The sequence below is a fragment of the Phalangium opilio genome, unplaced genomic scaffold (genome assembly GCF_054372755.1).
Source record: "Phalangium opilio isolate 3A_F unplaced genomic scaffold, DU_Popi_V2 ptg000042l_1, whole genome shotgun sequence".
Lineage (NCBI taxonomy): Eukaryota > Metazoa > Arthropoda > Arachnida > Opiliones > Phalangiidae > Phalangium > Phalangium opilio.
The window spans coordinates 7,221,601-7,244,738 of record NW_028324166.1 but is presented as its reverse complement, the minus strand read 5'-3'; the positions used below and the strand labels follow the sequence as shown (position 1 = coordinate 7,244,738).

At 35.9% G+C, this 23,138-nt stretch overlaps 2 protein-coding genes across 4 annotated transcripts; both read left to right on the top strand.

Annotated features, from left to right (window-relative positions):
- The first annotated feature begins 6,511 nt into the window (after positions 1-6,511).
- LOC149678788 (uncharacterized) lies at positions 6,512-9,843 on the top strand. Of its 3 annotated transcripts, XR_016366152.1 has the most exons (5): positions 6,512-6,752; positions 7,926-8,245; positions 8,369-8,666; positions 8,736-8,828; positions 8,893-9,206. XR_016366152.1 is itself a non-coding variant. In XM_089836737.1 (3 exons), exons 1-3 carry the CDS (start codon positions 6,588-6,590, stop codon positions 9,279-9,281), a joined length of 693 nt encoding a protein of 230 aa, XP_089692863.1. In that variant the 5' UTR covers positions 6,512-6,587; the 3' UTR covers positions 9,282-9,843. The 3 variants fall into 3 exon arrangements, 1 of the variants encoding a protein (XP_089692863.1); XR_016366151.1 differs by having other exon boundaries at positions 8,369-8,828; XM_089836737.1 differs by lacking the exons at positions 8,369-8,666; positions 8,736-8,828 and having other exon boundaries at positions 9,074-9,843.
- A 797-nt stretch (positions 9,844-10,640) lies between these two features.
- Positions 10,641-13,200, top strand: LOC149678787 (uncharacterized). The gene is made up of 3 exons (XM_089836735.1): positions 10,641-11,645; positions 11,726-11,901; positions 11,970-13,200. The coding sequence occupies exons 2-3, from the start codon at positions 11,878-11,880 to the stop codon at positions 12,945-12,947; spliced, it is 1,002 nt and encodes a 333-aa protein (XP_089692861.1). The 5' UTR covers positions 10,641-11,645; positions 11,726-11,877; the 3' UTR covers positions 12,948-13,200.
- The last annotated feature ends 9,938 nt before the right edge of the window (positions 13,201-23,138 follow it).

Genomic DNA, 23,138 nt, shown 5'->3' with positions numbered 1-23,138 from the left:
CGGTTAATCTCTCTTGTGATTGGTTGTGAGCCGCTCCTCAAGTCCCGACTCCCAAAAGTCCAAGACCCATGCTGCGTTTGCTAGAATCGTTGACCGTAGCAATATCAAAAGCGCTGTGATTGGCCCAATTGTATCACCTGCCTGAAAAGGCTGAATAACGCAAAAATAAAAAATGCCTCAAAACTATTTTCCCAGAAAGAAGGAAAGACTTTCGTTTTACTTAACCCGGGGGTTGTGGCGCCGATAACGACTTTTTCAAAAAAAAAAAGTTACAACGGTCAGCTGACTTCTTTACATACTTTTTGGCTCTTTAATATTGGTTTCTCCGATTTTCGATGGATCTTAACTAAAGTTCCTTGGACCAAGCATGGACAAAGTAATACTGAAGGACCGATGGCAGAGGGAGAAAGTTGAAAAATACTTGTTAATTCGCCTTCTTGCGGCAGATAGTAGCAAACCGGATAGAGGTGGCGTATAGGGGAATCAACGTTCTAGAGAGGGAAGCAGCTAACGTCTTACTTTGTCTAGATGGCGCTAGCTTTTTCCGGGATTTGACTCAGTATTTTTCTATAACCCCCCCCCGTCAATTTTGGGGCTGAAAAGGGGAAGTAAGCTTAACGTTGGTTGTTTAGTCGTTTAGTATGGGCATCTATGGGCTGCCATCGGTCCTTCAGTATTGCTTAGTCCACGGACCAAGAAACTATTCTCTGGGCGAGTATTTCAGTAAGTTTGTTACACATTTACCATGTTGACGTCAAAAAACGATAGACGTTCCGCCCCTACCCATCAGCATCATCGTGGCAGAATAAAAACTATTAGTTTCACTTCAATAACCTTTTGGTTAAGCCTAACAATTCTAGGTATAACATTATGAGGCCTAACTGCCTTAACAAATTTATTTTTAACCGTTACTAATAGGCTTATGGAATAATTATATTATGTTAAATATTTAACGTGTTTTCTGTGTCTATTAAGAAGTGTTATAGTTCAAAGACAGATTGGCAGCGAAACAGAATAATATTTTCCGACTGGGATTTTAATATTAACAAAAATAAATAAAAATAAAAAGAGTTTGACTGAGTCTTGGAAGAGTGACGGGCAATATTTAGAATAGAATCAGTATCGTAAAATGAATTTCAGCCTCCGTGACTATTTACAGCAATAAAACCTAATCAAGTTCATAGGGCCGTATCGAATGGGTATTTTCCGCGAGATTTTGCGCGGCACGAGCTAGCGAGGGACTTCAACTTTCTTTCTGCTTTCAGGCAGCATAACATCCATGAAGAAAGGCAGGAATGAATGGTTGTTATAAACTTAGTGTTTTTATATTTACTTTTGATAGAAGTTAAGCAACGAACTACATTCTCGTTACGTTTCTCACACTAGAAGTGACAAGTTGACATATTATACTAGCACGCGATTGAGACTTATTGCATTACCGGAATATAAATTAGAATGACGATAAGGACATCAACTCATAAAGACTGAAGAACTCGTTAGGCAAAGTGAAAGAGAAATGAAGAAAATGCGTTTAACAGTCATTGCAATAGTATATTCTTTCAAGTATTGAACTGATAAGCGTTTAATTCCTATCTAAGAAATAATTTTTAATCTCAGGTGTTAGCGCTACCATTTTGCAAAATGCAGTCACGGGAGAATAATTATGCCAAGGTGTATGATGACGGTCGAGTGTTTCAATATAGGTCAGTACACTGCCTTATAACTTTGAGGTGGTATCTTTTGGGTGTATAAGCAAGTAGTCCACTTAGCCTTGCGAAACCGTATCGTTACCGTTGAAGTTCATATATCATCCGAAAGAGGGCGCCCATTACCTAAGTCCGAAAACATCGTTTAAGAAACGTTATCAGGTGGCGTTTCTGTTCATATTTGGATACGTGACGTTACGTTAACGATACGGTTTCACAAGGCTTAGTGGACTACTTGCTTTAATTTTCATACAGACCAAAATCTAAACGGAAGAAACCTGTTTGGGCTCTTTTAATTATAGAGTAATTTAGGGGAAAAATATTTTGAGGAACACATTTGGGGATTTTAAAATTTTGCACATCATTCTCAGGGGCTCAGGAAAACTCTCGCCAAATTCCACCCCTTTACCTCTCACGGACGTAGGATAAAAACTATTGGAAGGAAAAACATGGACATACACACTGTTTTTCCTTCCATTATTGACATATGTGAAGAGAACTTTACAGGGCGTAGGGTTCCACCGCTAGAGGCAGTGCGAGTTGGTTAGCCTCCCACATGTAGCGAACTCTGGCTCCATCTGGCGTTACACCTGCGCGTTGGTTTCTTTACAAGTAATTACAGGAATGGTCTATTTGGTTAAAAACATTTTAACCGCTAAGTGAAATTTTCCAAAAAAATTTCAAATGGGTACAACCTTCATTGATGTAAAATTTCGCGTTAAAATGATATTTCATAAGGAATTTTAATTGCTTCCAAAATAAATTTCTTTTGACAGATTTACGCAAGGACTAGATCTAAACATAGCTGTTGTGGAGGTAAACTTGGTTTTCTTGTGCTAAGCCGTGCGTTTTACATGATAATGATTTGTTTTATTTGGTTTCCAAATACCCTGATAAATACATCAGTAAAAGCAGAAGTGAGATGAGACTAGAAGTGAAGGGCTCTAGCATTGATAGTAGATCCTGGAACTAGTGAACAAATTTGAGGATTTTATGCCGCTTCCCACAAGAGAGAGAAAAAAATTGGTCGAGTTCCAAAAACATTTCCTACCCCCTTCCCCTCACCCTAAAGCCGCCGAACACGGACGCGGCTCCTTGAATCTAGTTCGGCCGTCTACCGCGACGAGCGTCTCACGTTTTGGAGGGAAAATTCAGAAACCGCTACCAGAGGGCCAACCGTTCGTCTGTTATCAAGAATATTCACATTCGCCGAGTGAAGAATTTGGTTAGCTCAGTACTTCTGGTCTCATCTCACTTCTGGTAAAAGGAAAAGCGGTAACAAACAGAATAACGTTTTCGCGTGGAAGTAGGTGTGTCAGTTTGTCTGGATAATTGAAACCCTTCTTTCCCTGTGATTTTTATTAAAATCATACGTCATAGATAGTTGAATTAAAAAATTACAATCATCCCCCAAACGTTCTATATGCAGATGCTCACATCGGTTGCGTTTTTTTCACCGGGTGTTATTTTATGTCCCAGCGAGTATATTCCCTTCTCGTTTGTGCACTTCCTTTATTCGTATTTCCCCCATCTTTTAAACGTATCTTTCCCTTCTCTTAAATTCACCGACCAGACTATCTGCACTTCGTATTTGAACCTTCTGCCAACCCTGTCGCTTTCATACTTTCTGAAATGTGTCAGCAATTTCCTTCGTAATATAACCCTCCTCTTGTCGTTAATGGGTCTGACAACCCAGTCGCGTTCGTATTTGCCCCTTCTCTTAAATGTGTCAGCCATCTAAATGATCTAATTCCCCTTCGTATTTGAACCTACTTTTATCGTTAATGGGTCTGTCAACCGAGTCGTGTTCTTGATTGCCCCTTCTCTTTCATGTACCAGCGGCTGTGAGTCGGTAAATTACCAAATACCGCGTAAATTTCTGATTTCTATCTTACCGTAATTTTAAAATGGTAATTTACCGGTAAATTACCGCGGTATTAAGCCTATGAAAATATAATATACCATAATTTACGGTAAATCTTGTTATTCCAAAATTTTAATCGCTAATTTCCGGTAATGTACCATTTTTAAAAATTGCGGTACTTTCACATCTCTAGCCAGACATAATCACGTAAAACGTTGTAGTTGTTTTGGACAAAATTAGAACAATAACTCTCAAATCGTCGTTTTTTTTTTCATTTATAACAGGAATCTTTAATGTTTCCACAATCATTTCACATCATTAATACTTACATTGAATACACCAAAAGGATCCACAATATAACGTAACGCTCCATTTAAATTTTAAAAAGCCAAATATTACCATGGTTTATTTCTCGATTTTAACGAGGTTGATTTAATTCGTCCCTATTTTTAGTGTTTTAAAGTCCAATGTCTAAAGAAGCATTTTCTTTGAATTTTCTCAAATTATGGTTCTTGATTTGCTTAAGATAGAAAAAACGTATCGTGCAAACGCCAAGCAATTCAGCAGTTCCACTGCTTAATCAATAACGATTAGAAAGCAGCTGACGCTGCTCAGATTACAGACGCATCGTTTGAGTGGCTCTAGCTATAGAGTGCATTATGCTAGAAAAACAATCTTATATACTTGCATGATCTATTTCTTAAGAAACTAATATGATTGCTTAACTTCAGTAGCGCTATCTTTGCTTAACCCTTATACCGCCACCCTTCCTTAACCCCTCTTGAAAAATCTTTCCTTAACCACTCTTGAAAAAGTTTTCCTTAACTCAACTAGAAAAATCTTTCCTTAACCCCTCTTGAACAAATCTTTCCTAAACTCCTCTATAGAACAAATCTTTCCTAAACTCCTCTATAGAACAAATCTTTCCCTAACCCTTCTAGAACAATCTTTCATTAACCCCTCTAGAACAATTCTTTCCTTAACCCCTCCAGAGCCATTCTTTCCTTAACCCCTCCAGAGCCAATCTTTCCTTAACCACTCTTGAAAAAGTTTTCCTTAACTCCTCTAGAAAAATCTTTCCTTAACCCCTCTTGAACAAATCTTTCCTTAACTCCTCTATAGAACAAATCTTTCCCTAACCCTTCTAGAACAATCTTTCATTAACCCCTCTAGAGCAGATCTTTCCTTAACTCCTCTATAGAACAATTCTTTCCGTAACCCTTCTAGAACATTCTTTCCTTAACCCCTCTAGAGCCAATCATTCCTTAACCCCTTTGGACAATCTTTCCTTAGCACCTCTTGAACAATCTTTCCTTAACCCCTCTAGAACAATCTTTCCCTAAACCCTCTAGAACAAATCTTTCATTAACCCCTTTAAAAATTATATCAATAGCTATATTTAGGTCAAAAAAATCTGAAAAGTTTATAATCTCCTTTAATACTGATGTATCTTCTAAACAATTTTTTCCTACTAAAAGGATGATATGGAATAACTTCACCTATTTTGACTTTAACCGTCTGGAGGCCCTACCTGAGTTACTACAGGTGATTATGAGAAATAAGCATAGGTTTAACACTCATTCGTCACAGTTTAAACTAATCATCTATTTATTTTGAAAGGATATGCAGTACGTTGCAATACCCTATAACTACCATATATTATTCAACAGTAGTAGATGGACGTTCAGAGGCATTTTCTCTACTGCCGATATATATATATTACATCATCACCACCAGAGCAGATATTAACATCGTCTATGGACTTCTTGAATGCAGATATTCAAGTAACATCCACCTTAGTACTCTAGTCTATTGTTTCCGAATTAAATCTTTAACATATTTCAGACCGTTACTTGCCTACTAGTAAGCCTCGTTACACTATCTCTACTTATGTCTTATGTGGATTGCTTTCGAAAAACAAATCATGTCATTAACGCAGTTACTTTCGTGAAATCTTTCTTGCGGAATGTATTTGACCTGTTTTCACTCATCTTCTTCGAACGTAAGTACATGCGCTTGTGACTGCAGTGGCGCCGCTACTGTGTGGCTCCCGTCTAGGGTTCTAAATCAGGGTAACTGTAATTTACGATTTTCTCAATCTAATAACGAAAATTGTAATTACTGTGGTAATTTACCAACGAATTCTTATGGTTTAAAAGCTCCATGCTTTAAATCATCATGTTACACTGAACATTTTTCCATACCCGCGCATGCTTACTTATTTATTCTCATGAGTAAGTCATACAAGGTCGAACGGCAACCGTGAGAAAAAATTGAAAAAGGAAATAGTCTCGCTAAGTTCATGTGGTATTTTACATTATTTAGCTTATAAACGATAAATATAATTAATTTTTGAATTTTATTAAATTACATTGAATGGTACTCGGTAAATTACGGCGAAATCTACCATTTTCGAAATTTTCTGTAATTTTCGAACCCTACTACCGTCTTTATCAAGGCTCTGAAAATTTACTACAACAGAATTGCGTATGTACTACGCGGGACCGGACATTTTGCTTCACCAAAAACTTTTTATATGAATTAAAAAAATAAAATACCCTTCATAGGGCTTGCGATTTAAAAATCAAAAAGATAGAACTTCATGTAACTAAGGAGCTTTACTTTTAAACTAGTCAGGAGTACCATTGCCTTTTATAAGGCTCATCTTCTGTTTTCAAAGAAACATTCGTTCTAATGCAATACTCAGTTTGTGAGAGAAATCTCATAATCAATTTCAGAACATAGGATAAAACTCTCTCCGTACAATTTGTTAACGATAGAGCTGGGCATTATCTATCCATTTTCCACAAATTGGTGGATAACCGATAACCTAATAAGATTTGACTTGCAAGTTCTGTCGATAATTTTCGAGTGGATAATGAATAGATAATGCCGAGCTATAGCTAACGACCGTTATCAGATTGGAAAAGTTTTGCGTTAATGCCAGTTTTCGAATTTTAGCTCTGAAGTCTTGGAAAGATCATCCAAGTGTCAAAATTCTTCTGTTCACGTGGTTCATGTCGCTCACTTTCTTCCTCTGCTACTTGGGATGTTTTTTGAAATCTGAATTTTATCTCGAAAGTTTCGCTTATATCGACAATTTGGAGGACTTATATAGTCAAACGAAGGTTGAACCGTATGTGATGGAGAAAGGTTTTGTGTATGAGGTTCTACTAAATTGGGTAAGATAAAGTTGTTTTAGTATTACATTTAGCCAAAGTTTTATTTTGAGAAACATCTAGGACAAACATAAATAAAATAAACCGAGAAACTGTGGAGGATGGCAGCATGGATATGTATAAATACTGGCGTATCTCTTACGTTCCACAAGACATTTCGCTTAGGCAGAAAAAGATTAGACTTTACAAATAAACCTTGCGAGTGAGAGGGAAATTGGTATTTTATTCTCCCTGCGAATGGGCGCAATTTGAAACCCACCACTAAAGATTCTTCGGAGACGTATAGTTCTGTCTCACCTACGTGTTCTATCTACTTCCAATTCGATTTCCAGCCGTCTCACATCAGCGGGTGTAACGCATTTTTAGTGGCCAGCATTTTTGATCTTGTATAGAATCCATAATACGTTAGTATTTATTCATATCCATGTTGACGGCTTTCATTAGTGGTTTATAGCCGTGTTTATAGCCACATCGTATGATGAACCACTTTGATGTGGGTAGTAGTTTCTCACGGGATGGAAGTAGTAGAGGGAGTAGTGGTGGTTGCTTCGTCGGTTGGAATGTGGTCAGGGTGGGGCGGAACTGGTCTTCGTCGTTTTGTGAAATTTTTCAGACCGCTCGCGACGAAAAAGCAACAGTTGCTACAGTATAGTTCGTAAGCACGCTTATGACGTAAGGGATATGTCAACCAGAATCGTGATTTGGTTTCCCTTTGGATTCTAAGAAACCTCTAAAGGCTCATAAATATACACCAATTCTACCTTGAATCCATGTTCATTCGTTTGATTTTATGATCAATGAGATTTTAAATAAGATTTTGAATGAGATTTTTATTACGATTTTCAGATTTTAATGAGATGTCAAGATTTTTAACAAGATTTTGAAGGAGATCTCCAGGTTTAGTATTACACTTCCGAGCTTCAACGGGTATTTCGAGATTTTAGGGGGATTTCTAACTAACTGAAAGGGATTTTGACTGTAGTCTGACCCCTCACCACTGCTATTACGCAAATCAGGCCTCTAGTCTGAGGGGGGGGGGACGTTATGATCGGAAACAAATTTGCTAAGATAGGTTTGGAATACGTTGGGGTTGAAGTCATAAACTTCAGCCCATATTTTTCCATTCTTTTTAGTTTTCTAAATCTTTTCTAATTTTTGCTTGCTTATTTAAATTAGGCTAAAAACGATCGAAAACGGCAAAAATGGTTTCAATATGTAGAAGAGAAGAACCTATTTTACTTCACTGACCTTTTGACCATAGAGTTTTACGAAGAAATAGTTGAGGGCAAGGCGTTGATTCTTAGTGAATTTATTTTAAATTTCGCCTTGCAAAGCACTTTGAACGATCCAGATGAGAAATATTTGCAAAGACTTTTTGAAAAAGGTGGTTTTTACTCTTCAAAATCAGAACTACTTAGCGAAATATTAGTAATTCCAGTGGAACGCTCAATATTCAATGGAAAACCAAAAGAATTTTCGGAATATTTTACACTGGGGTAAGTAACATGCCATCTTTTGGGCCCAATTGGGTATCCATAATACGTATTTATTAGGCCTATGCTAGTCGAGTTTTTTGGGGTTCGAGTCGAGTCTCGAGTCCTAAAAAATGGCTCTTATAGAATCTCGAGTCGAGTCTTTATATTGGTATCGAGTCCTTAAAGGAAAGGACCAGCACTTTTGCACGTTAATTTTAAATCAAAGGTCATGATATGAGGGTCTAAAATTTTCTAGTAGTTTGTGTTTTTGAATTAATTTTAGTTGATTATAAATTTGAAACCCAATCAGAAATGGAAAGATATGAGGCGCCATTGCCCTTTTATTTAAAACTGTGACGTTATTCGCAATTTGGCGTTTTATTCGTCAACGTCGTTTCGCGGTCACTTGATGGCGCTATTGCTGCATTATTGGTCCCATAATGTAAGATTTGAGATGATTTTCGAAGCAACATTATCGCATGGGTCTGTGATTTTAAAAAATACCAAATAGACAAGACAAAAACAAAATTTATGTAAGCAGAATTGAGGTAGGAGAGTATAAGGATATGAATTTGAACCGGACTATACGCCAGAGAAGCCAGGGGTGAGAAACTATTTGAAGAAACAGCGGGGAATATTTTCCTTTGAATATTATTTCGTTATTTCAGAATCTGAATTAAGAAAACCAATACGATATCAGTTGAATCGTTGAAATGGGATTATGCTAAAAATATGACCGATTTACGCCTTCTAAGTTCTTTTTAGTTTAAGACATGGCATCCCTGATATTGTTTACTATTGATCATTAATAATAAAGACAAGTTATTGAGGTTGAATTTTTCATTGCAGAATGCTTGTTATTTTCGAGACTAAACCCTTGGAATATTTCGAGTTCACCAGTCGATATATCAGGGACTACTTAAATTGGGTAAAACCAATAAATGTCGAAACCCGCATCAACTTATTCGCTATCAATATGCCATTTTACTTGATGCCAATTGGATTTGCCATATCGTTGGCCGTACTGATTCTAGAAATTTGGGCAGGAAATTATTAAGTGTAAAAAGTTGATAAATGACTACAATCAAATTTCCAAAATTTTAATTGTTGCAAAATTCATCCAAATGAATTTTTTAAGTGTCAAGCAAAATACATCCAAGTAGATTTTCATTTGCTCAATTTGATAACACTTGGATGAACACATTATTAGATCAAACTCAATTTTATATCACTTGGATGTAGCATTATTTGATCAAACTCAAATTTATAGCAGTTGGATGAAACGTTATCTGACCTAACTCAATTTGATATTACTTGGATTAAAAATAACATGATCTAACTCAATTTTATATCGCTTGGAGTAAATAATTCATTCTGTTCAATTCTATATCGGTTGGATTTAGTTGGTTTGAATCCTAAATCACCCAACTGAACTTGATATTAGATTAGTTCATATTGATTTAGTTGGTTTAAACACTATATGACGCAACTCAATTTTATATTATATAAAGCACTATATATGATCAAACAACTAACCCAGCAAACGCCGTAATCTTTCACAACGAACATGGTTTCCGCACATGAAATGCATTACTTGAAATAAATACACGTTAAACATATATTTGTCAATTTCAATGTTTATGGTACGGATTCCGTGATTTTTTTATTTTTATCAATGATTTCGGATGAGTTTGTAGTGGTAGTTGTCAAATATGTGACTTTGCGAGAAGCGTACGGCAAATTGTTGAATGACTGACCCCTCGAACACGGTCCTTTCCACTCTCGGTGATTTTCCATTGCATTCGCATTCCTCACTGAGTCAGAGTCACTGTTCACTGCTGAAACATTATTTTCTCCAAAGATTATATTTTATTTTTCAACTGCAATCGATACCCAGACCATTTCAGAAATTTTTGCATTCATTCGATCTGACTCCACTAAAATCACTAGGCTACATAATTTTCCCCATCTTAAGCAATCATTTGTGAAATATAACACCCTACTACCATCGTCCGCATCGGTGAAGCGTCCTTAACCCACTACGATGAAGACTTACCGATAGAAATTTTGAAATAAAATCATTGTTGAAAGTCAACAGATTCTGAATGTTTTTTTTTTTTGATAATTTGCGAGTTTACTCACAATTAAAGGCACCATATAAATTTGTAATTTCAATTTGAAATATAATAAAATTTATAATTTGTAATTCGGTTTATTACAAATATGAAATTGTAATTTATAATTTGTAATTGAGTTTATTACAAATATGTAATTGTAATTTATAATTTGTATTTGAATGATTTGGAATTTGTAATTGTAATTTATAATTTGTAATTGAATGATTTGGAATTTGTAATTGTAATTTATAATTTGTAATTGAATGATTTGGAATTTGTAATTGTAATTTATAATTGTAATTTATAATTTGTAATTGAATGATTTGGAATTTGTAATTGTAATTTATAATTTGTAATTTAATGAACTTTTGATTGGTAGTTGTAATTTAATGAACTTTTGATTCGTAGTTGTAATTTAATGAACTTTTGATTCGTAGTTGTAATTTAATGAACTTTTGATTCGTAGTTGTAATTTGTAATTTGAAGTTCATGTAATTAGGCCAACCCTGACAGCTTGGCAAGAAATAGTCTCATGTCCGATCATGTCACATTGGTTCTTACAAGAACGTATTACGTCAAATCTTTAAGTTGAACTCGTCTGATCCAGGTCTATAAACATAAGTACAAAAATCTTGGTTAGAAGAAAACAATAAAATAGAAAATAATAGCCTTTGGAATCTAAAAGCAGGACTTAAACCAAAATTTACGAAATAGCTAATTTTTAAACAAAAAAAATTAACAATAAATAATTAAAAATTACATATTAAAAACACAAAATATGCCTTGTATTTTGAATGCGATAACTTTCAAAACAATTAAACCAAAGGAATGTAGTTATAACATTAAGAAACTAGAAGAAGAAAAATTAAATATATCATTTCGTGAAAAAAATGCTAGCTGTGAAAAATACTTTATTATTTTCGAGTTGGCACTTATAGGTGTGCCTTTCTAAATGACGAATATTTCTAACCACATCTTTGGTTATTTTATCTTTACATTTGAACTAAATTAGTAGTCGTTCAAGCTATAAATTGATGCGCATGAATGGTTACCGTTAGACGGTAGCATTATAGTATAAGAAAACTATCCCTTTTTCCCGCTTTCTCACCTCAAAGAAGTGTAAGAAAAAAAAATAGAAACAAATTTATTCGAGCTAGGCATTTATTAGAGAAAAAACTTGTTAGTTGTTAACTGAAAAGAGATGATATGGTCGTTGAAAAAAAGGCTTCCGGAAAATTATGCATTTCATTATACATTATTATAAAAACTTCTTGTACGGGATGATACGGAGCTCATTTTAAAACGTACTACTATAATTTTTTCATACACTTTTAATTTTGGTACAAATCTTTGCATTAATTTTTCGATGGATGGTTTTTTTTAGAATCATCAATAAAAACTCGTTGTAATTCGGGAAGTGTGGGAATATTATTCGGGTATTTAAGGCTAGGTCTGGAAACAAATTTCATCACAACTCTTCAATTCTGCGAAGGAAACACATACACAGGATTTGGAAGTCTTCGAAAGGAGTGAAAAATGGCACCGCTTAGAGCCCATTTGGTAAGAGGATGTTGAAGCATTTCTAGTAAATTTTAATACATCGCTCAACACTTATTTCTCTTTTTCAGGGCTTGGTGGTTCTCTGCTATGTACTATCATACGCATTTGCTGACGTACCTAGAAACGAGACTACGGAACTTGATATAGCCGAATCCACACACGTCCTCTACGACTACAAAGAACTTGATGTGGCTGAGTCAGGTTGGCACCATCATGGTGGACATGGACACGGACACGGGCACGAAAGTGAAGGCCACCATCACAAGAAAGGGGGACACGGTGGGGAACACGGTCACCACGAAGGAGGGCATAAGAAAGGAGCCCATCATCACGGACACCACAAGAAATACGGTGGACATCACCACGACTCGAAAGGTGGTCATCATTTCAAAAAACACGGCGGACACGAAGAAGCGCACAAGAAACACGGGCACGAACATCACGGACATCATCACAAGAAGCATTGGCACGGAGGTGGCCACGAAAAGGGTAAAGTAGGCAAGCATCATCATAAGGATAAGGGCCACAAGAAGCACGGATTCAAGAAATCCTACCACAAGGAAGAACACGGAGACCATAAAAAGTACCACGATATCTTCAAGGATGGAGATTATAAGAAACACCACAAAGAGTTCAAGAAGCACTGGAAACACGAAGGTGGCAAGCACGAAAAGAAGGATCACGGAAAGAAGCATCACGCTCACAAACACCACGCTGAAAAACATGGTAAGCACGGGCACGGACACTGGAAGAAACACCATGGCGATGAACACCACAAAGGAGGAAAGCACTACCATGGACATCACGAACATAAGAAACACGGAGGACATCACAAAAAGCACTGGGAAGACGGTGAGCATCACAAGAAGGAGCATCATCACGAACACGACGATGGTGGTCACTCTGGTGGTGGCGGAGGTGATGGAGGCCATGAACATCACGGTTGGGAGCATGAAGGCCATGGATCGGATGGCGGTGGCGGTGGTGGTCACGAACATCATGGATGGGAACATGAAGGGGGCCACGAAGGAGGCCACGGATGGTGAATCATTTTGCAACTAAGTAATAACATTTCCCAGATTTTCATTTAGTATAGTATACCGAGAAACTCTTTGGTTGACGTTTGACACTACAGAATTGTGTGTTTGCGTTCAAGCTCAATTTTTCCGAGTAAGCTCGCTGATAACTGAACTAGATTTACGCGCAGTAGTTGGATCATACTCTAAAAGATTACTTGTAAGCATTAATTGCTACTGTTTGTTTATTGAATGATAAATAAACTTTAAAGTTATTTAAAGTACTAAATTGTGTAGTTTTGTCTGTTGGAAAACTGATCTTATAATAATCCGTGACGCAAAAAAAAATCATTCTTGGTAGGGGTACGTCACGTTCTTACAGATCCCTCTCCTAAAAGATATATATTACATATATTTAACCCTACCCAGTGCTGTGTGATTTATCATTTACCAATTAGATTTTATTAATGATTAGAATAGTTTTTAATGGAAATTTTATAATTATTTAAGGTACGTCAGCATATACTCGGATGCTTAGGTATTAATAATTTAAACTATGAAGGACTATAAATTTTTCTGTAATAATCCATGTAGATGAGCAGGTCTTTGAAAGGAAATTGTGACGTCACACATAGTAGCGCCCCTCCCTCCCTCTTTGTCGTGGACAGTGACAAATTTCAAGTCTCCCTACTATACTTAAGAGATTGTTAAAAGTCGATCAAAGTATACATTATAGAGTATATTCTTATCAATATATGATAGAGTTAGATTTGACTGAGTTTAAAATTATCCAAAATTTATCAAAATTAGATCCAACAAGCCTTATCAAAATTTTATTTGATCAGTTATTATATCTTTTGGTATTTTTTTTTATCAAACTCCCAATATTTGATCAGTAAATTTTCGTAAGGGAAAAAGTAATTATGCATTTTACGCTGTCCCCGTCAGCAACGTCATCAAATCGTAGTTTAAGTGAACTAATAAGATAATTTAAACTTTTCGTTACGTGTTGGAGGGAGAGGCTCTATACTGGGCTATGAGTCGGGCAGAAGTAAATACTAACAGTTCTCCATTCCTACTTCTAAAATTAAATCTATCCCTGGTGGAAGTTAAATATGTTTCTCAATTTCTCATATATCATTTCTAAAATTATTATATCACATGACTATAGTAAAATTTATATATCACATGACTATAGTTAAATTAATATATCACATGACTATTTTAAAATTCTAGAGGGCCGGTAGGCCCTTCTAGATAAGATCCCACACCCTCCCGTAATGTTAAATGAAAATTCACAGATTTTCGCCGATTTTCCCATAGGAATAACATGGGGTTTTTGGTGCTCCTGTACATCGAATCATTTAAAAACTACATGGAAGTTAGCTTTCGGAATACTTTTAAATTAACAAGTAACTATACAAGGTGTGCCTTTTTCAAGTTTCATCAAATTTAATTAAGTCTAAGTATGTTAATTTAATTAAAAATGTAAGTACCTCAAAAGATTATTCTACAGCAGATGACGCTTATTGTTCGTTACTCTACAGTAGACGACGCTAAATTGCCATTTCACCGCCTTGAAACTTTAACTTGATATTTTTCAATAAATATAACACTATATTTATTAAAAACTTCTCTGGCGGGTCTAATTTTCCTTTAATTATGTGTCTCGATTGAAATTCTATACTTAAGATACCTTTTTAATTTATATTTTAGATGTTAGTTTCGACCAAGGCTTAAGTTGCCTTACTTAGGCCATGGATTTATAATAGAAGCTTACGCTTCATGGATATTTCCCTGTAGTCTTCAGTAAGGCATTTTGATTTTAAACACATTTATGTCACAAAAATTCGTGCGGGTGGGGACTGGGGGCTGATGACGTAGAAATTGAGGCAAACTTTTTTCTTTCGGCGCGCGTGCGCGCGCGCTTTTCTAAAAATAATTTCGTGCGCGCTATTCAAAATTAGAACTCGATCACGTGAAAAACTTCAACCCCCCCCCTCTGAATTTGCCTCAAATTCTACGTCACAAACGCGCGTGCCAGGCTGGTACTATTTCAGACGAGGAATAAATGTTGTGCGCGTTTTAAGGTGAGTGAAATATCCAGGAAGCGTAAGCTTCTATTATAAATCCATGCTTAAGCAGACTATTGAGTGAGTCTATGCAATGGGTGATTGTAAAGGCTGGAAGGATAGATAGATCAGTGTTGGAAATAAGGATATTTTTAAAACTGGACCTGTGGCCTAGGTATTTTAATTAAAATAACTGTCCACGGTGCCAATCACTGTAAACGTACAAGGGCAGTGCACACAATGTCATGGATAATTGCAATCGTAAAGTGGACTGTAAAAGATACGGCTTTGATAGTTTAAAAATCGTGGCAGGTTTGTTTTGAAGTTGACTATAAAACTCGGGTTCTAAAACGAATTGTGAGCTGTATCATATAAGAATTAGTAGAAGTGTAGAACCATTTTTAACCTCGTCCTAGAAGTGAAAAATTTCGCATTTCAGGCAAATATTATTTTATAATAGATTAATACAAATAAAGACTGAAGGAACAGATATTATATAAAAAAGGACTTGGTTTGCCCAAGCCTAAAAAACAAAACGATAAGAGTTTTTTCCAGTTGACTGAAGCGCGGATATTTTATTTTTCTATATAATTTTAAAGACAATCTGTATTTTACTACTCTTTAATTCAATCTCCTGATTTTACTGGTAATGGATTTATATCCTATAAATTAATTGAAATAAAATATTACTTATCTCAGATTTTTCATGATAAAATATTTACGAAAATGGAGTTGTTGAAAAATCTGAGATAAGATATTTTATTTCAATTAATTTATAGGAAATAAATCCATTACCAGTAAAATCAGGAGATTGAATTAAAGAGTAGTAAAATACAGATTGTCTTTAAAATTATATAGAAAAATAAAATATCCGCGCTTCAGTCAACTGGAAAAAACTCTTATCGTTTTGTTTTTTAGGCTTGGTCAAACCAAGTCCTTTTTTATATAATTAATATACCGGTGCCACACGACTATATTAAAATTAATATGCCGGTGTCACACGACTATATTAAAAATAATATACCTGTATCACACGAGTATATTAAAATCATTATATCATACGACTATATTAAAAATAATATACCTGTATCACACGAGTATATTAAAATCATTATATCATACGACTATATTAAAATCATTATATCATACGACTTTATTGAAAATAATATACCTGTATCACACGAGTATATTAAAATCATTATATCATACGACTATACTAAATTTATCATAATATATTTTATGACCAGAACAGGATCAATATAAGTACTTGGATTTGTCAGTCAAGAAACTGAGGTAATTTGAACATTTGGTACTTTGATTAATATGAATTTGAATATTGATTCATTAAACCAAGTAGTAATTTACCATGATGGTAAAGTTTACAATCAATGTGTTTTTATTCGCCATTTTATGCAAAACAACACTCTACAATAAAAGTCTCACAAATGAAAAATTCGCTTGCGAGTTGTGACGCTCTGATACTATTCATTTTTCATTAATAACATTGTAATTCAAATACTAAAATATTTCTATGCAACATATAATGTGCAGTTATAATAAGTGTTCAATACTTCCCTACAATAACATTGATGAATGGAAGGAACAACTTGAGATCTCGAAAAAAAGAATGCCAAATTTAAAGTTTTAATTGTTGGAAATATCTATTGACAAATAGGATTTTATAGAACTGCTATATAATCCTCGTGCTACAATACATTTCATACAAATGGTTATACATGAAAGTTAATAATAGTAAATGTATATAGTGGTATCAAGAAGTGATATCTAGTTTACTAAGGAAAAGGTATATGATGACTAAGTATTCACGCGCCATAGTCCCAGTCCCCCTTTCAAAATATCAAGGGGGACGTAAAATGAGGCCGGGCTATTTTGCCTCTCCTCAGTCGGAAAATACGTAATTTTCGTCATTCGCGTCGCGCTGACTCGAGTTTTCAAGAACCAATGAGATTCTGGTTGTAATTTAGAGGCGGGGATTAACTCCGGACCTACTTCTGGACTGGAGATAAAGCAGGAAATGTGGCGAATTTATACCTTCTCCCTTATAAACTAGATATCACTTCTTGGTGGTATAAACAACTCCAAGTGACTTCATTTTTACCTCTCCGAGTGACGTATGTCACGTGAGAGGTATTACACCGGCCGTGTCTGTCTGTCTGTGTGTCTGTGTGTCTGTGTGTCTGTGTGTCTGTCAGACCCCACGTGACCGCGTTCGCAGTTTGCGTATCGGAGCAAACGTGTTCCCAATTTCCGGACTGCATTGACAGTTCACGGAAATTTGGGTTTGTCTCCTCTGGCTATTCTACTTGAGTTCCAACACCACCAGTTTTGGTTTTCGTCCACTTCACATGGACACTAGTCTGTACTTGCTAGCTTCCAAGCACCACCATCTTCTGTTCTTCGTCAATTTCACCTTGACACCAGCTTCTATGCACCACCATCTTCTGTTCTTCGTCAATTCCACATTGACACCAGCTTCTATGCACCACCATCTTCTGTTCTTCGTCAATTCCACATTGACACCAGCTTCAATGCACCACCATCTTCAGGTCTTTTGTCCATTCCACATGGACGCCAGTCAGTACATTCTGGCTTCTTTTCCTCCGTCATCGTTTGGTTTCAATATATACGCGGCGATCGGCTAGGGTTACGAGAAACGTCTAGCCTCCCAATGGCAGGGCTTCCACCATCGGTTCACGCGAATGCGTTTTTATTTGGTTTTAAGATATACGCGGCGAGCGGCTAGGGTTACGAGAAACGTCTAGCCTCCCAATGGCAGGGCTTCCACCATCGGTTCACGCGAATGCGTTTTTATCTATTATTATAATGGGATCGAAACGTATATATACACCAAAATTTGAAAAAAGCGGGCAAGAGGGGTACCCTTCACTTTAAACGTCAATATTAGCAAAGTTTCGAAAGATAATAGGACCAACTTTATTTTAAACTATTTAACTATTTTTAAAGTTATTTACTGGCGATTAAAATAATTAAAAATAATTATATTTATTTAAATATTAAAGATAAACCCAAGTACCGAAGTCGTTAAATCATTGCCTCCTATATCTATCAAGGCCCGTGCATTGCGTTATATTTCGTACATTGTCTCTTATATCTTTTTAGGCCCGTGCATTGCGTTATATTTCCTACATTGCCTCCTGTATCTATCAAGGCCCACGCATTGTGATATATTTCCTTCATTGCCTCCAATATCTATCGAGGCCCGTGCATTGCGATATATTTTTGAGAACAACAACCAAAATGGGAAGCTCCTCTCAGAACCATAATAATTTGTTTTCTCAGTTATATGAAATGAAAATATGGATAATATTTTCGGCAATTCGATTTGAATGGCTCTTTCTGATGTATTATTCTCTCAGCACTGTTCATAATGGACAGGAACGTAGAGATTCGAGACACTAGGAATTACGATAGTGTTTCAAATCCTCTGTATTGAGGGCTTAAAGGCTTGGAGTGAGTCGAAAGATAAATACACATCCTATTTTTTAGTTGTACCATGCGTACCACAATGTTGCCAGGCGTTTATTGAAGGATGCTTGGGTACTTGGTACAGACTGTTACGTCTACCAAGTTTCCTAGCATCCAAGAATAAATAGGATTCATAGAAGCCAGTGTTAAGGGCATGTCATGGGTCAAGTCGTTAAATATATCGACGCAGTTAAATAGCTGATGGCATTATTTTATCCACTTTCCCATTGCCTTTCGAGTGGAAGTTCAACTTTGGCACGGACGACAGATGGCGCTCTTAAACTTCTACCCCCAAAAATCGTTGTTGTCTGCTCGTTTTCTCCTTCCGCGTTTTTTCGTTATAAACTTATGATTTAACGAACTGTTAAGATAAAATTTCATATTTCCTAAGACAGATAAGCTTCTACTCCTTTCATATTACTCCCAGTTAGATTTAACGCTTAAAAATATATTTTCAATAAAAACACCGCTTCCACTAGTGGATTTATACTCCTTGTTAGATTAGTGTAGGTGTAGAGAGTAATCATTACAAACGCTAAAAAATATATTTTCAAAAATGAAGAACATAGAACATTTATTCTATATCAAAAAATATTTTGGTGGTAAGATTGCTTTAGAAAAATCCAAACGGCTAGATATTGGTAAAAAAAGACATGTGTAAGCTATTTGTAGATGAGATAATTGTTTTACATGTTTTAAATGAGACTAAAACTTCCACTATTGTGTCTAAAAAAGTGTTGGCAATGTATATTTTTTAAATATGACGGAATTGCGGTTGATATGATAGCGCCCTATTTGCGAAAAAAACCTTTTTTTAAACAGTTGAATCATTCTTTGATAGAATTTCGAAGGAAGAAGTTAAGTGTTAGATTTGCTCGATTAATTTTGTTCGGCAAATAATATAATTAAGCCTTACGTATTACTGAAGGAGATTGATTTTGCCAACTTTTGTGAGTATTGAACTGTTTAATAATTATTTTGGTTAAGTGGGAGCCTAGCTTATGTGTGATTGGGTTGTGGCTTCCATGTTTTGGGGACATTTGCTTTTGTGTGGCGAGGTATGATTCAGCTTTGATATGGACAAATGTTACAAATCATACTGGTAGACTAAGAATACGGTTGAGGTATAGCGAGAGAGTAGAGTTTCCACAGCAATTGAGAGATATTGAAAAGGCTTGAACAATAGACTATTTTAAAATTCAATTCCTGCACTTGCAAAGAATTAAAAAAAGCGATAGATGCATATATTTTGGTTGTTTAAGGGGTAGTGATAGTCATCTCCACTCGGAGAGGTAATATTTTGGCTTTCCCAACTTGTTAGTAAAAGCGAGGAGCAGAATGTAGTCTTCATAGTTAAAGCTTAAATATTTTTAAAGATAAAGACGATCGCTTACAAAATTATCCTGTTAAGGTTTATAAATACAGCCATATTACTATGTTGGTGCACTGTGTGTAAATACTGGTTTTAATAGTATAGTTATTTTTATTTTTTATTTTTGTATTTTTATGTTTACCTATATATGACGTTAATTTAATTTAACTCTCTGTATTCCTATAAAAAGTGCGTACGCATGTTGCTATACAGAGTTAATAAACATTGAATTGAATTGAATTTTATTTATAATGTGATTGCTTCGAAAACGTGCTTGTTTCATTTTCTAAATGAGCATGGATTAAACAAAATTGTCTAAAATTAAACAAGATTATTTACGTACTCTCTCAAGCCCTACTTCAAAAACGTCTAGTGAAATGTTATATCATGCGTCGTCAACGCTCTACTTCTTAATTTCTGATATTTCTAGTTAACTTAGCTAATACTTCTACTACCACTATTCGGGTAAAACGATTAGTCCCATCATAAGCCCATAAGATATGTTCCATAAATTTGTCACTGGTTAGCTTGTCATGAAGTGACGTAGGTGAAACGTCATAGATTATCGTAAAGCAACGATTGTTGAGGCGCTGTTAAAGCCTAAAGAATTGTTTTCACTGCTTTGCAGCTGGACGTCAAACGTCAGATTCGTTCTTTACGTTGTCGTCCAGCGTTATAGCGTTTTCACTTAGCGTAGTTCATGCAAATAATGGAACCAAGGCTTAACAGATAAACTGAACATTGCACCAATTGCGGCCCATCTATTGTCTATCTATTTGGTCTTCGTAATCTTTGTGTCCGATATCATATAGATATGGACGGTTCCGAACCTCTTCAACAAAACTTTCAGCATTCAACTTCGGCATTCTCAGGGATTTGTGCTAGTAACTGACTCGATTAGGGCCTAAATAAATGAAAACATGGCAATTGGACATCCTTTTCCGAACAGGCGTGGTCGACTCAAGCTTATTGCTGATTGGCTCGCACAGAGCGTTAACGTTCAACGCGGCCGAAAAAATAGCTAATATCGGCAAACTCAACGTAATCTCTGTCCAGCGTAACTATGTTTTTTTTCGATTGTCGCTTGACGTGGGCGAAAAGTCGTGATTTACGCCAAGTGAAAACAATGCTTTTTTTATATAGTCCTGTTTCATAATTGATAAAATGCTATCCTAAGAAATTTTACAATTTCATTAAACGATTTAACATTATTATTTCATTATTTGCAGCATTAATTCATAAGATATGTACCATAAGCTCGTCACTGGCTACTGAGAGCATGTCATGAAGTGACGTAGGTGAAACTATAGATTCACGTAAAGCGACGCCTGGCGAGACGCTTTCAAAGGCTTACTACAGACTTAATAGGAAGATAACTACAAAACCGAGTGTGGTCAATTCTCCCGTCGTTCTTGAACAAACTCTCAGTAAGTCTCAAAGTATGGCACAAAGTAGTGTCATACTTAGGGAACATATCTTATAGACTTATGTTCATATGGATGATATCAATAAATTAAATGTACAGACTGTTAAAAAAGTGTTTGCGCGTTGCAGTTTTCGCACATATTTTACTATATTTCAAAAACTATTCAAGCTAGCGCTCTGGAATAAAGTGCGTTATAAAAGTTTTGCATTTCTCTTTCATATTTTACCCGTTCCACAGTTGTCCTTTGCATACTTATACCGGAAACCGGAAATGTCAAAATTATCAACTTTGAAAATATTGGATTCTCGAGGATATAAATGCGATTTTCGGATTCCTTGGGGTCGATTCATATTTGAAAAGTTTTCACCAAATTCAATTCGGATGAATAGGTCACGAGTAATCAGCCTTTATTCAAAATCTGGCAACTTCGATTTAAATGGCGATAATTCATAATCGAGTATCGAATCTTTGTCGTAATAATGCTTGTTAGATGTTATGGCACTTTATGCATATATATATGATTGGTCTTGTGGCGCGATACTTTGAAACAATTCAGACGCTCATTAAAGGGATGGTGAAGTGGAAAATTAAATAATTTTTTTATTGATTCTTCTATAAGACCAATCTGCATAGTGAATTATCCAGGAAATAACACCGAACGATTTTTATACGTCAATTAGTTTGAAATTTCATGGATAATTTTAAATAAGGATCTCCGACCAATCGCGTAGAGCCCTGTCCTTTTATAAACAATTTTCTCGTGACACGTTCCGTGTTGAATCAATTTATTGCGAGATTTGAAACAATTTGCGTAATGTGACAATTGTGGCGCGAGACATGGAGCGTGCCACGAGAATTTTGTTAACAAAAAGGCACGGCGTTACGCGATTGGTCGCAGGTCCTTATTTAAAATTATTCTTAAAATCTTAGCCTAATTTGAATATTTAAATCAATGGGACGTATTTCCTAAATTTTTCATTATGCAGACTGGTCTTATAAGAACCGATAAAAAGTCACTTTCATTTCCACTTCCCCCTCCCTTTAAGAGAAAACTCGCGTCTTTTGAAGAGAAGAAGCGGTTTGAAAATAATGTTATTTGGGCCTTGATATCATAATATTTAGAACTCATATTAATTACGTCTAGGTCTTCAGCCCGACTCATTGCAGCCTAGTGAAAATCTCATTCATGATGGCATATGCGCTTCACGAGATCCCTACAAATAGACATATTCAACTATTCCATTAAGAAACAACTTCAGAGGAGATGGCTTCTATGCTAGGAAGGTTCGCTACGCGATTGAGCTTCGCTAAACGGAGCCTGGGGTTGCCTATAGCCTCCCGCGTATAGAGCAAATGTCAGGCCATTGAAAGATTTTATTTTAGAGGTAGGAATAGGACAGAGTAATCTAGGCGCGCGTCAAAGTCCCGGACCCCCTTCCTCGGGACGGTGGGATATGAAAGAAGAGGCGGGTCATAGCGACAGAGGTAAAAAATAATTAAGTATTTTTTGCCGCCCCAGTCAGTAACGTCATAAAAACCTAGTTTAAGTGAGCCAATCTGAAATTTTAAACTTTTAATTACGTGTTGGAGGGAGGGGCTCTATACTGGGCTATGAGTCGGACTGAATTAAACACTAACCGTTCTCTATTCCTACTTCTAAAATTAAATATATCTCTGGTGAGGCTTAATAATAAAGCCGACCGCAACCAAAGCATGGGAAAGGCGTATTTCAAAACTGACGTTCAAAGCTACCGATGGAAAAGCCAAAAAATTAAATGAAAAAAAAAATGAAAGCCGGTAACAATGATCACAACTGAAAATAACAGCTAACAGCTAAAACGAGC